General features: G+C 42.9%; 1 protein-coding gene across 1 annotated transcript; it reads right to left on the bottom strand.

Moving 5' to 3' along the window:
- Positions 1–897: 897 nt before the first annotated feature.
- tmprss13a (transmembrane serine protease 13a) lies at positions 898–9,403 on the bottom strand. The gene is made up of 10 exons (XM_036536622.1): positions 9,391–9,403; positions 8,998–9,124; positions 8,574–8,669; positions 7,924–7,967; positions 6,576–6,738; positions 5,538–5,716; positions 5,340–5,438; positions 4,860–5,002; positions 3,146–3,301; positions 898–1,714 (listed from the first exon to the last, which is right to left on the bottom strand). The coding sequence occupies exons 1-10, from the start codon at positions 9,401–9,403 to the stop codon at positions 1,700–1,702; spliced, it is 1,035 nt and encodes a 344-aa protein (XP_036392515.1). The 3' UTR covers positions 898–1,699.
- Between the last annotated feature and the right edge of the window lie 4,400 nt (positions 9,404–13,803).

The following is a 13,803-nucleotide window of genomic DNA, read 5'->3' as shown; positions in this document are numbered from 1 at the left end:
ACAATTAATGACTTCTTTAAAGCAAACGTTACAGGGATTCCGTGGGTGTGGTGGTATTGTTAACATCGCAGTCTCTCTCTTCCATCGTAGCCATTCTTCTGTAAACTGCCATAGCTGTACGTGGGATTGGATGGCAGTCATTATTGGCAATTAAATTCGTTATACAAGCAGCTCAACCGCACGAAGTTCGGGAGAGCGTGGCTCTAAATGCAGGAAGAAACGTGGGCCATTCAATCCGCGTGCACGTTTTCAGTATGATAAATGCATGAACCCCCGTGATATACGACCGGTAATGTTTTAGACTATGCGCAGGCTGCGCATGCCAGTGTTAGCCAATTCATTAGACAGTTCAATGCTGAGTTTTACTGTACTGACAACTGCTGATGTATCCCCTTCCTTAAGTCCCATATTCTGCACACCATTTCCAACTTCCTGCTAATAAAAAAGAAAGAAAAAAAAATCTTTCAACCTTAAAGGATTTTACAGCCAATTTACTGCGAGGGAATGATGTTCTTTTAATATCGAGGATGGATTTATTTCGTTTTGAATTTCCACATAATAACCAGTTTTGATTAAAAAGCTGTTAAGATTTCACCAGAGAGAATATTTCACAATATTTTACATTCAGAGGAAGCTCTGCCGAGTTTAACAAACCTGCCTCCCAAGTTAAAGTGTAACAATACAGTCATTCCATTAAAACGCCATAATGATGCTGACGCAACATTATGCATGAGCGTGGAAAACAGTCGCTGATGAGTCCATTAAAAATTACATCACTCAATGATGTTATAAAAGCTGTAATGCATATGACAAAGGATGCGCCATTGTATTCAGAGAGAGAGAGAGAGAGAGAGAGAGAGAGAGAGAGAGAGAGAGAGAGAGAGAGAGAGAGAGAGAGAGAGAGAGAGACAGAGAAGTCAACTGCATTGGGCCCTTCTCAGCAACATAAAAGGTTTACTTATTCATGAGGAGGGTGGTAAAGCTTCAGAATTTCAGTGTTAAAAAAAAATGATACAGTGTGCCTGAAACCAGAGGGTCAGTGACCCAGATCAAATAACACCCACTCCCACTACCCACCCCTTTAAAAGGCCATAAATATGTAGGATTTACAAACAACATTCGTAGGTAACAAAATGCATCATGCATACATACCACACACACCATTTACAGAGGGTCAGTGCACACATTAAGGGGGATATTAATAAAACCACGGGTTAATCACATGCATATAGGTGGATGTAAACATGGTGCGTTTTACAATTTTTGTAGGAAGGCATCAATGAACACAAAGAACTGCTACACACCACCACTGGCAACTGCAGTACTTTAGAACCACAAGAACAGACATGCTTATTAAGCGCCATGTTTTCATGCAGTAATCAAATTCTGTATGTGGCTTGGGGGCCTAGAAAATCTTTCCCAGGTGTCACTGCTACGTGAAAGGTGGCACTGTTGGCCCCAGGAGCACTTGGAGGGCAGACCACACGCTACGAGGGCATGAGCTGAGAAGTACCCAGTTAAAAAGTTCCCAGTTAAAGTGCATTAAGATCTGATAAATCTCATCTTGCAGGGGAGTCTGTACATCCATCCATTTATCCTTCTGCGCATTCCATGATGGTGTGGAAGACTTTGTGGGTTCATGTTCAGTGGAGGGAGATGCTGGCTTGGTTGGGGGGTGAGAAGGGGCAACAGCGTAGTGTCACGGTCTCTCTTGCTGTGGAGGCAAAGGCAAACAAAAAAAGTGTTGACCCTCACAGGTGTTACAGAGAAGGATGGTAACAGGATGGGGGATGGAGATGGTGCAGTGAGAGGCAGAGAGTAGAGCTGGCACGATGGTGGAATGGGAGAGAGGGGAGACAGAAAGAGAAGGAAGGACAAAGAGAGGGAGGTAAACTGAGAGAAACAACATAGTGGAGTCTGAGTGGGGAGGACAAAAAGATGGAGGCAGAGGAGAGAGACAGAAAGCTATGCACAATAGAGACCAAACAGGTTTGTTGCTCATATAAGGCAAGAAAGAGTGGTTATGAAGGACGGAATGAGGCCACAAGGTCAGAGTGAACATGATCATACTCTGTCTAGATCTCTCTCAGCTTACAGTGAACCTCCTGGTTCACCAAAGATCAAAATGGGAGATAAGGTAAGTTTGGGGGTTCAGTTGTAAATGTGTATTTTGTATATTCCTGTTGCATTAGCTTTACCTCTCCACCTCACAGTAAGAATGAGTATACACATATCAGAATAGGCATACCTGCAAAAGGAGCTAAGATTACAAGGGCAAGTACCTGACTGTCTTTGAGGGGTACAGATGTTTAGACACAGATCACAGATTTTGCTCACAGATTTTTGGTCCTGTTCCCATATGCATGGTTTTAGAATGTTTGGGAAGTTTTTGTTTGGTCTCTTGACTTCGGAAGTTATGTGAATAACAGCACGAGTTCACATCAAAGAGAAATATGGGCAATTTGCTTTAAAAAGTGAGAAAGGTAGGTTACAATTTGGCTGCAACTACATTAACCCACCTCACCATCTGCCCAATGGATTGAAGGCCCCCTATCTTATGACAAACTGAAGGAGAATAGGATGTCCATGTTTGTTGTATATGCTGATTTCTTGAACAAGAAAATATGTTGGTTCTGTTATGCACAATTTTTCCCACTTTAGAGTGTCTGTGGCCAACTTTAACCTTTAGTGAATATAAAAAGATGATGAGTTATTATTGCAATCAAATTCTCCCACACCTAGGTCCTACTGTGACACCTAGGTGCTATTGTACCTCAGAATTTGAAGGAAACATCAAATGAGGTTTTCAGTTATGAGTGTCAAACTGAAAGTGTTTATGTCTTTGAAGCTAATAAATGCAACACTGATGCAAGAATTCCACCTGTTCTCATTGATGAGTCATACTACACAGTCATACTTCAAACCAGACTTGGTGCTTTTAACTTAAAGGTTAGTCTTAGTAAAATGGAGTGGGCAGTTGTAAGTCACATCCGTGGGAATACATAGTTATTAAATAATTAAAATCAAAACCAAGGAAATATGGTACCTTGAAAAATGTGCCCTAAATGTATGACAAAGCCCAGTGTGTGTGTGTGTGTGTGTGTGTGTGTGTGTGTGTGTGTGTGTGTGGATGCAGCCAACTCACCTGCATGATGCTGTAGACCCATGGCAGGAGGCTGCCCACATTGCTATAGACCCCTGGCCTCATTCTCCGCCCACATCCTGCCCCCCAGCTGGTCACACCCACGAGGTACCAGCGGTTATTTCCTCCCTCACAGACCAGAGGCCCCCCACTGTCTCCCTGAATCAGGAGAGGAGGACAAGGGACAGGTATGGTTCAGATTTAGAACAGACAATGAAATATGCATGTGCAATATTCCCAATAGCCATACCACTCATGTTTAATGTGTACATTGCCCCTAAGGTAGATAGATGGATAGAAAAGAGGACAGACAAACAGAAATTTATAAACTTCACACTCATGAAGTCATGCATCATGTGTGTGCTTTAAGGTCTTATGGGGCAACATTTATTGTAAAGTGTGACCAACATACAACACACTGTGGAAAAAGTCAATGGTAGCTTTTCAGTTTGGTAAAAAAAATCACTGTTGTTCTTTCATCATTTTGAAAGAAGATGGTGGGAAAACATTAGCACTTTCCAAGAACTACTGAACTCCCAAACATCTTCAAAAAGGACAGTAGAGAATGGTACTCCATTGAAGTGCACAAAGGCAAAACCCAGAGCTAATTGGTCCAATCACATTACCCCTAAGAAAACAAAATATTTAATATATGATACATTGCATACATACTATGCAAATGTATCCATGCAATATTTATATTTTCTTGACATTTTTTTTTCATTTCATGCTTAGTGTTAATATATTCTGCATCCGCTGTTTTTACTACAGCTATTTATACAATTTGGAATATGTTATTGAAATTGCAGATTTTTTTCCTGAGGCGAACACTACTGACTTAAGTGTTCAACCTTTCCCAGTCAGCCAAATGAACCATTTGCTTCAATCATAGATGTGGCCAGAATGTAACCCTGCAGCCTGACTGTCTGAGGTGCTCTTTTTCTCCTAAGGGTTTGTCAACACTGAAGCATCAACACAAATACACTTCACTGTGTGAGCTCAGACAGAGAGGGAGAGAGAAAGGGAGTGACATGTGGTAGCACAATAAAAAGGGAGTGAGACAGAGGGAGAGAGGAATGGACAGAGGAACTGGAGCAGACAGAGAGAGGCAGAGCTGGTAAGAGAAGGAAGGAGGAAAACAAAGAAAGTAGGGCAGAGAGAGTACAGTGTTTGTGTGTGTGTGTGTAGGGGGGTGTACTGAACTGCAATAGTTTGATACCCTGCTAGTCTGCCCCTCTGTCTGTGTTTTTATTTGGAAGCAGCTGCCTCATCCACTACATGCACCTTTAATGAAACATCATTCACAAATCCATATTGTCTTGTGGTCAAACAGTTTGGACAAGCACGAAAGAGGAGAGAAACAGAGAGAAGAATTCAGTCAGAGGGAATGTGTGCAGTTACACTTTGTGTCTATAGTCTGCTTAACTAAAAAAAACTAGTTAGAGTCATTTTATCTCAATGTCAGAAACCTTGAAAAAATTCAGACTCGGAATTAGATCAGACATGATCGCTTCAACGTGACCAGCATTCAAAAGAGTGCGAAAACATATATCGCTGAAAATTTAGTTTAACACCTGAGTCTGGTTCACACTTTAATGAGCACCGCATAATTCATAGCGTCCTGTGGCATCTTATTGCTGCTTGTTTTGGAAGTGCTATGGTTCCACAGCCTCGTGGCGCGGCGCCCGTCCTGTGGGGACCAGTTTAAGTGACATACCCGACAGGAGTCGACTCCGCCCTCCAGGTTCCCGGCGCACACCATGCTCCTGGACATTCTTCCGCTGTACACCTCGCTGCTGTTGCACACCCGGCTGTCAATGATGTCCACAGCCACCTCCATCAGTTTGTCAGAACCTTGGTCTGTACGACACATGCACACGAAAGTGCATACACGCAGTCATATTTTTCCTTTCAACACTTTGTAACTTCCAAACTTCTCAATGTTTTTTATAAGTCAAATTGCCACAATGGCACATTATCATTGCCAAATGCTACACACTTTGAAACACTCAATAACATAATCAGCGGTTTCACAGCATTGTCTGGGCCTCACAAATTCTTTTTTCTTTCTCTGCTCCACTCCCTATGCATTCTGTCTATCCCTGTTCTCTTTAACCTTCCTTAGATATTACTCCACATTTTTTCCATAAAAATTACTCCATTTTGCATCCCCCCCCCCCCCCCCCCGCATTCTGACCTGCTCTTTCGGCTGTTGTTCCATACCCAGTGATCCAGCATTCCATTCCAGGCTGGAAGGTCTGGTCAAAAGCAGGCAGACACACTGGCTGGACAGTGGCTGGAAAACAAACAAACACACACACACACACACACATTAGGTCTTCTCCTTTTACCACTAGGGGGCACTTCTTGGTGACCTGCTTGGTGCTAGACTCACTGGAGAAGTTGACTGGCTGCTTGAGCTTCAGCAGAGCGATATCCTGGTCGTTGGTCTGGCTGTTGTAGTTCTCATTCAGGATGATCCTCTCTACGAAATATGGGGCAGGCAGATTGGCCTGGGAGAAGTCTCCTCCGTACACCTTCCAGTTACTGGCCACGAGGGCAGAGGGGGTTGAGCTAGAAGTAAACATTTCAGCTTAATGGCACATATTTATGACCCCTGGAACAAATAAAGGTTTGCTCTCTGTATTGAAAAGCGGACAAAAAACATTACCTCCACCTTTGTATGCTATTCAGTTTTTCAAAATTACCGTAATAGCACAGGAGCCACAAAATAAGGATGGCTTACTCCCTGTGCTATTTGAGTAATCTTACTGAATACTCGCATACATCACAAAAAGAGAAGAGCGTTTTTTGTTCTCGGTTTCAGGGAGTGTGAACGTGTAAGCCTTTTTCTACAGCTGTTTTTGCACTGGTTTTCACACATACCTGAAAGCCTTGACTTTCAGCAGCAAAGCAGTTTTTCCTGTTCTTTTAATCCCCCACGCTGCCCCAGACCCTTTTTGCATATAGGAATTATGTAGGTACTGACAAGATCAACAGCAACAGGAAATGTTTTCTTCAAATCATCTCTGTATGTATGGTGTTAACAATTCCATTTTCTCATTTTGTTAATCCCTTACGTTTCTGTCTCTTCTGTGTCTTTCCGCCTACTGTTTATGTTCTGCAATGTACCCGTTTTAGTCTGCTTTCTGTGCTTCAGACTATAATTCCTTTGTTTAACTGTACAGCTCTTCTTTGAGCACTCTGAGACTATTCCTGTTGCAAAGCTTGTAATATAAAAACAGATATGACTACGGACAGGTGTCATTAGGTACATTTTCACTTGTGCTATTCTTCATTCATTCTATATTGATAACGGTATGGTTTCTACATTCTGTCTTCTGCTATTTTTTTTTAATAAAATTTATTCATTATCATTTTAATTTTTACAGTTGCAATTACAGTCTTCCAGGCCCTAGGTGGCAGCACTGACCTTGGAAAGCAGTGAGCAGCAGTCACAACAAAGTCTGGAGACACCAGGGAGCCGCCACAGGTATGAAAGTCATGATAGTGCAAGGAGACTTGCCAGGGCCACTGACCCGCCTTAGCAACAGTGCCCCCTATGATCCGGGAGGTGGACTGCTGCTTCCCACAGTCTGGGTTGAGGGTAGGGGCAGTGACAGAGGGAAAATGGGTAACAGGAAATAAACAAAAACAAGGGAAAATGGAAAGTTAGCACTGAGATCACATTACTTCACTGATGAAAGAATTATTAAATCAATCTTCACAGTGACAGATTTCATGTTGACTGTAACTGTAATTCTGCATAATTCTATTGCAATTCTCTTGAAAAACATACACAACAGGACAGCTCCCTTCTATAGAGAATTGTTCAACCCAGTTCTGTATAAATATGGCTTTTGATATGCAAATTAAATGATTATTTATGGTAAACCGAACCATGAAAATTAAAATAATCCACTCATTTATTATGTTTTTTTTCTCTATTTCCTTTGGTGAGTGGCATCAAATTTAAGCAACATGTGCGGGAAAGTTAAATGTTGATGTGCTGTATAAATGTGGAAAACCATATGTAGATTATAAAGTGAAATGCCACACTGATGTCATACAGTGTGCCACCTGTGTACTCACATCCCCAAGCTATGGTATGAGTGTATGCTTTGGTAAATAACCAAGTTTTTATACCTCTTCCATTTTATGTAGCCTTATATTTTGGAATCGCCGACTGGATATTTTAGTTTTGTATCACTGCCCCAACCATTACACTCATTCAGGAGTGCTGGAGCACAGTGAGTGCAAGCCTCCAATACACACACAAGCCAGCTGTGACTCTTTTTCACACTACAGTGACCTTCATGCCAATTGGAGGGTGGGTGTAGCTGCAGTTACTTCATCCAAGCAACATTCTGGCACTGGGTTATGAGCAACCCCTGCTAAGACACCACTCACATCCCCAGCAGAGAGAAAAAAACAATTTCCTCTGCCACTGTTGGCCTGGATGTGATTGACAAGGCTATGATTGAACCTAGGCTCCAAAGCTGGCCAAACCCCTTACCCACTGAGTTACTCAGGAGTCTCAACCAAGTTTAATCTGGTGTGGTCAAATAAAAAATTCAATCCCTAAATTTAGTATTTTGAAAAGTTTTTTTTTCCACCATAACCACCACCAACATTAACATTGAATAGAAATTGGGAAATTTCAAGAAATTCACATTGGTGAGGCACTTATTTCATATCATAGGACCCTCATGGCTGACAAAAGACAATTTTCTGGCCTACGGAATGAATGGGCGACATTTCAACGTAATAACAACTCATACCAACACACTCCAGAGAGACAGTCTGCTGGCCAGGACAGGAAGTACTGCATGACAAAAGGAAGGCAATGTGAGGAGGAGGAAATGACACCAGTGTATATGTTCAGAGTCTTCAGTGTATGGTGTTTGGGAGACCTAGGAGAGGGAGCGGGCCGGGGGATAGTGTGGGGATGATGGTGAAGGTTTGGGCAGTACACCCAGCTCCTCTTGAGCTCTTGAGGTTTAACAGGTATAAGTTAGAGATATGTAAGGATGAGTACTTATACATAGTTTTGTGAGTAATGCTTAGGACACTGGGTGTGTATCCAGAGGGCTCTGTGTTCGAATCTCTGACAGCAGAATAATGTGTGTCTAAAACCATTAGTAAGTAATCAAAATCAGCAGTAAGAATACATACACATAAGCATTTGAGTGTGTGCAGTATAAAAATGTTTAAAAATTAAACAATGTAAGCTAGCACACCCATATACATGTATTGTACAGGCTTGCATCTACACTAAGACATGCGTATGTACAAGTATTGTGTTAAGTGCCTGGACACTCGAACAGGACCAGTAACTATTGGTGTAGCAAAGGTGTCTATCAGTGGTAATGGGATATGTCAGGGCATGTTCTGCTGTACCCAGCACTGTTGAAGCATACAGGGGCCCTACCTGACATTGACCTGTCCCTGGATGGGGTCAGAACTCTTGCTGGTCACTGTGAGGGCAGTGAAAGGCTGACCATGCACACTTCCTGTCTTATAGCTCCTGTGATAATCAAATACACACACACACACACACACACACACACACACACACACACAGTCAGAAATAAAGAGAAGCAGAAGTAAGGCTCCATGTGTTCACAGGAGACTGCATTGGCTACTTTTGATCAATGGCAACAGGCTCAAACTTGTCTCAGTAGCTTGCAGATTGATGCATCAAAACTACTGAATGAATGGAAGAAATAGCCTGTCTACTTAAACAGCAGGCCATCCTGTCTGCGCTCACCACATGGAGATGGTGGCAGTAGCACTGTTGTTTAACGAGTGGAGCAATGTGGCTGGAGGGGGGATGGATGAGGGATTTGTTGTACCTTCTGAAGCCCAGCTGGGCGCAGGTCTGGTCAGCGTAAGTCTGGTCCCAGCCCTGGGAGCACACCGGGAGGAAGCGCCCATCCTGGGAGGTCCTGATCTGGAGAGCACCACCCAAGCCGAATCTCACTGGAGAAGGAGAGGACAGGGAGGGACAGAGGGAGAGAGGGGGAGAGGGGGGAGGAGAAAAGAATAGGAAAGATGGGGGAGAGAAGGAGGAGGAGTACATAAAGAGAAAGGAAAAGAGGGGGTGAGAGGGAAGAGGAGAGATGGGGGAAGGAGGATGCAAAGAGAGAATAAAGAAAGAGGGGGAAGAAAAAGCAGGAGGGAAGGAGAGTAAGAAGGAGGAGGAGGGAGTGATGTACCCAGTCTGTGTATGCATCTATTGATCTTACTGTCTGTCTCCATCTACACAAATGCAACTGTTTGTCTGTTCATTTGCGCCTATCTGCCTGCCTGTCAGTGTAAATGTAAACTCACCACAGACTGTCTCATCGCTGCCCAACTGGCACTCCTGCTTTGCATCGCATAGGATGGTGGAGTTGGGGCAGGAATCACGTGTCGCCCCACTCGGCCGGCTCAGCGAACTGCCGTCTCCACTTCCACCGCTGCCACCGCCGTTTCCACTGCCATTGCTGGTAACAGCCACTTTCACCATCACAGAGCTGTAATGCACTGTCCAGGGAAAGATAGAGAGAGAAAATGGAGGGGGGATGTGAAGGGGGCGGAGAGAGGTTTTACAGCAGCTGTCAGGATGGAGTAACAGTACAGTTTACCCCTCATCGCAGCGCCTCACCTCCTAGCCAGATGGCGATAGCGAGCAGAACCAGCAGGAGGGCGATGGCCCCTGAGCCCCCGTAACAGCAGGTGCTCTTCTGACAAGACAGCTTCCTCTTACTGTGAGGAGGGGCTGGGAGGAACAGGTGCGCACAGGTCAAACAAACACTCTACCTCAGCGTACGTTCCTTTCTAAGTTTGATGGAATATAAACTGCTTTGCAGTTTGCAGCACTGTGGTGACTGCAATTATGGCCAGAAAGTGGCAGGGTCAGATCTAAAGAGTCACTGCTGTTGTACCCTTATGCTAAACGCACACCCTGAGTGGTTTCAGGAAGTACCCTGCAGTATGCATGGAAGCAGTATAGCAAAAGAAAATGAAGTCAGTGAGACAGAGGGAGTAATGGGATGAACTTACAGAGGCTGCACTGGATGACCTGGGGCGGGGCCACAGGAGGGGGCTTCTGGGGGATGTAGTAGGGCTGGCTGAGGGGGGGCACCCCTCCGGTGCCATAAATTACCTCCTCATACGGCCTGGGCGGGGGCTGGGTGTGCACGGCCACTGAGTAGTACGGAGGAGGGGGGTCAATCTGTATGGGAGAGGGGATACCATCAGCATGTTGTGAACTGCTTAAAAATCACATCTCTCAACACATTTAATGTGGGTAATGTGGCCCTTAAGAGGGTAACGAGACAGGTACTGGTAGAAGGAATACAGGTAATGGAATGCCTGAAAATACATGAGTACAATCAACAAAGGAATGAAATATAATGTCAGACAGTGGAGCTGATCTCCTGCCCTCCAATGTCACTTTTCACTCTTGTACTGTCTCCTCCGTGAAGAGTAACAAAAATTGGTGGGATTGCTGTTTAATACCATGATCATGGAACGTCTGGAAAGTGACCTCGCACCTAAGCTTCTCATTCCAACACTATCTTAGATATTTCATTTATATCAATATGTCTATTGTGTATTTCCCCTCATTAGTTTAATTTCTGTAGTGTATCTTTCTCAGGATCTGTCCTTTTTTAATTTTTGTTTCTGTTTCAGTTGTTTTGTATGTTTTCATGTACCTTTGCCTGTAACATATCATTGTGTAGACACCTTCCATCTCCAGTAACACCTATACAATAGCCTGATATCAATAACTCTTCTCTGTATCACACTTTGCAAAGTGATCTCCGACAACTGTATTCTGAAAGTCAGATTGATCATTTTCAGCTGTTTTTTTTTTTTTTTAATTTAAATCTCTCTCTTGGTGACACAGGATAAGAATGTTCTACCATGTTCAAAGCACCTGGAGTAGTTAAATAAGAACAGAGTAATCAGGCAGCGCTGTTATGATCTTAATTTCCATTTGTCTGTTCTATACTGGCCCAACAAGATGAGAAAATGATCACTCTTTCCAGTTTCTGCAAAACTGGATCACAGCCACAGTCCATTAGTTCCCATTGTTAAACAACTGGACCAAAAGCACAAGGACGTACACAGAAAAGATCCTTTGACCACGTGTTGGGGTTGCGTCTCGCAGAAACCGTTGCTGCATTCAAGGGCTGTTGCCCCCAGGCTACTGGACAGACAAGATTCCCCTGCCTGCAAAGCCAGTATCCCCTACTAGACCCACTCCATAATCCGCAACCCAATTACTCAGTTGGGTCGTTACTGGACACGTCTTGAAGAACTACATGCCAGAGGGTGCGGCACCAACCTCCCCCACCCCCCCCACCCCAAACTGTGTGAATGCGTCTGCTCTGACAGAGGAGAGGACACTTAGCATTTAACCTACTGGTCTGATTCGCACAATGTAATTCTACAATACACTAGTTGTTTACTGCCTCTACCCTCTCCCTTCACATAACACTAACTTTAACTCCAAGACAGTATTTGGCACAGTAAATAGAAAAGAATAACAGACCCAGGCCTTCATCTGGCTCAGAGGTCTGGTCAAAAAAGGCACCATTTTGACACACATTTAAGGCACTACACAAACACTCTTGGTGAGGACCAGATGCTTCACAGTCTAGTTGACCCTTTGTTTGCACACAGGCTACTTACAGAAAATGGACCACAAATGGACCACAAATGGCTATCGTGATTTTGGGGCCGCTGTTCTTTTTTTTTTTTTTAACAGAAAATAAAAGCAGCTGGAAATACAGGAACTAGACAACTGATAATTTCAGGCTGATGTAAACCTAAATCCATTTTGTCTCCAGAGTATGATGTTGAAACTGCATATCACGTTTGCACACAGTTTTACTTATATATTTATTTTTTTAAAAAAGGTATTACGGTGAGAAATGGAAACAGATACACCGTTTACTTTTGGTTTCCACCATCTCAACAAAAGGGCGGGAGGAGCGCTGTTCCATGGTGATGCTTCATTCCAGGCAGTGTGACTCTACAGATCATATCTGAAACACTAAAACTCAATCACTCAATCTCCCTGGACGACAAACGCAGCGAAGAGGTGCTGTCTGCGGGAGAAGAACGAATGCGGCCCGACTTGTTTGAAGGAGACCAAGGAGAATGCAATCATACTTCTAACACATCATTCCACCACTGTCACAGCTTAGCCAGCTGGTTCCCATCCAAACACAGGACTCAGATTTCCCACTGTTGAGCTATGAGGCAGAGCAAGTTCAGGCTATAATTACTTACATGAGCTAAATTCACATAATTAGCAGTAAAGGCCCATAACTGGAAGGTTGCAGATTTGAGTCCTATGTGGGACACTGTTGTTGTACTCTAGAGCAACAAAGTTCATGTAAATTGCCTCAGTATTATTCAGCTGTATAAATGATTTTGTAAGATATGTAAATATTCTGTAATTTGCAACTCCATAGCTGAAAGTTACCCTTTATTGTCCCATTATTACTTGAGTTAGAGTAAGTCCCTTTCTAGCTATTAGCACCCTATTTTTATTAGTAATAATAATAATAATAATAATATTATTATTATTATTATTATTATTATTATTATCATCATCAACAACAACAATTTCCTGGAGGGTCAGTGTTTCCATTTAGTGTTTCCAATCTCATGAATATCCCATTGTCAAAAATTAAAACTACAACACCAATTTCTTGACTGTATTGATATCCACACACTGTAACAAACAATGAATCCTCCAACTTTCACAGGTTAAAAAACTAAAAAGGTTCCAAACACACCACAGACACACATTTATATCACATTCATGTACCAATATAAGGGATTGGCAAATGATTTAGTCTGCTAAAATCACAGGACCGGAGATCCAAATGAGCATCAGAGTAAGTGACCAAAACCCTAAATCAATCCTCTGATTTTGTATGGTGCTTCCATAAAAACACATTTAATACTTTAGTATGGGCAGATACTCATTGTGAGAATCCCTGAGACTCAGTGATATGTCTATCTTCGATTAATTAATCATCAACCTCCTGATGATAGGCAGAGGCCATCTGCTTAGACTCAGAAACTAAGGTGTTGTAGTGTCTAAGTGTCTATAGTTGACACCTCATGTTTCATATGAACTAAAGGCTCCAAGCTGTAATCATCTTTAAAATGAAACAAAACAGCAAGTGGATACATAGAATATCCTATAAGACACCTACCTACCTGCAAAACACATTTAATTCTGATTCATTGTCGAGACAAACATGGCAGAAAAAAACCCTGAGGATTACTCTCCTCTTTTCCAAACTGCGCCTATGGATAAGTGTCTGTTACAGCCTTATATCTGAGCCGTGACATTTAGGTCAAAAGGACTGGGCGGTATGGAAAAACACATGATAACATAAAAGAAATGATCCACTGAGGTTCTGGAGTTACACTTTCAACATAAGATCCCAGAGCTTAAATCTAGAACCGCTTTGCATACTAATGAAACGTAACAACACAGTTCACTCGCACTCCAAGCAACTTTAATGTCACACGGCGAACCTAGCAAGAGACATCATATATGGATTTTTCTGCATCTGGGACTAAATCATTCATTTGATCGTGGTACTTTGTCCAAAACGTGTTCCAACAGCTTTAAAATGACAGCA

The sequence above is a fragment of the Megalops cyprinoides genome, chromosome 9 (genome assembly GCF_013368585.1).
Source record: "Megalops cyprinoides isolate fMegCyp1 chromosome 9, fMegCyp1.pri, whole genome shotgun sequence".
NCBI lineage: Eukaryota > Metazoa > Chordata > Actinopteri > Elopiformes > Megalopidae > Megalops > Megalops cyprinoides.
This window is presented reverse-complemented; position numbering and strand designations above follow the sequence as displayed.

Excerpts from the sequence above, each read along its gene's own strand:
- tmprss13a (XM_036536622.1), bottom strand. Across the intron at positions 5,003-5,339 it reads AACAACAGCCGAAAGAGCAG|ACCAAGGTTCTGACAAACTG; the intron begins GTCAGAATGCGG and ends TGTGTCGTACAG. Across the intron at positions 3,302-4,859 it reads GCGGAGTCGACTCCTGTCGG|GGAGACAGTGGGGGGCCTCT; the intron begins GTATGTCACTTA and ends CTCCTGATTCAG.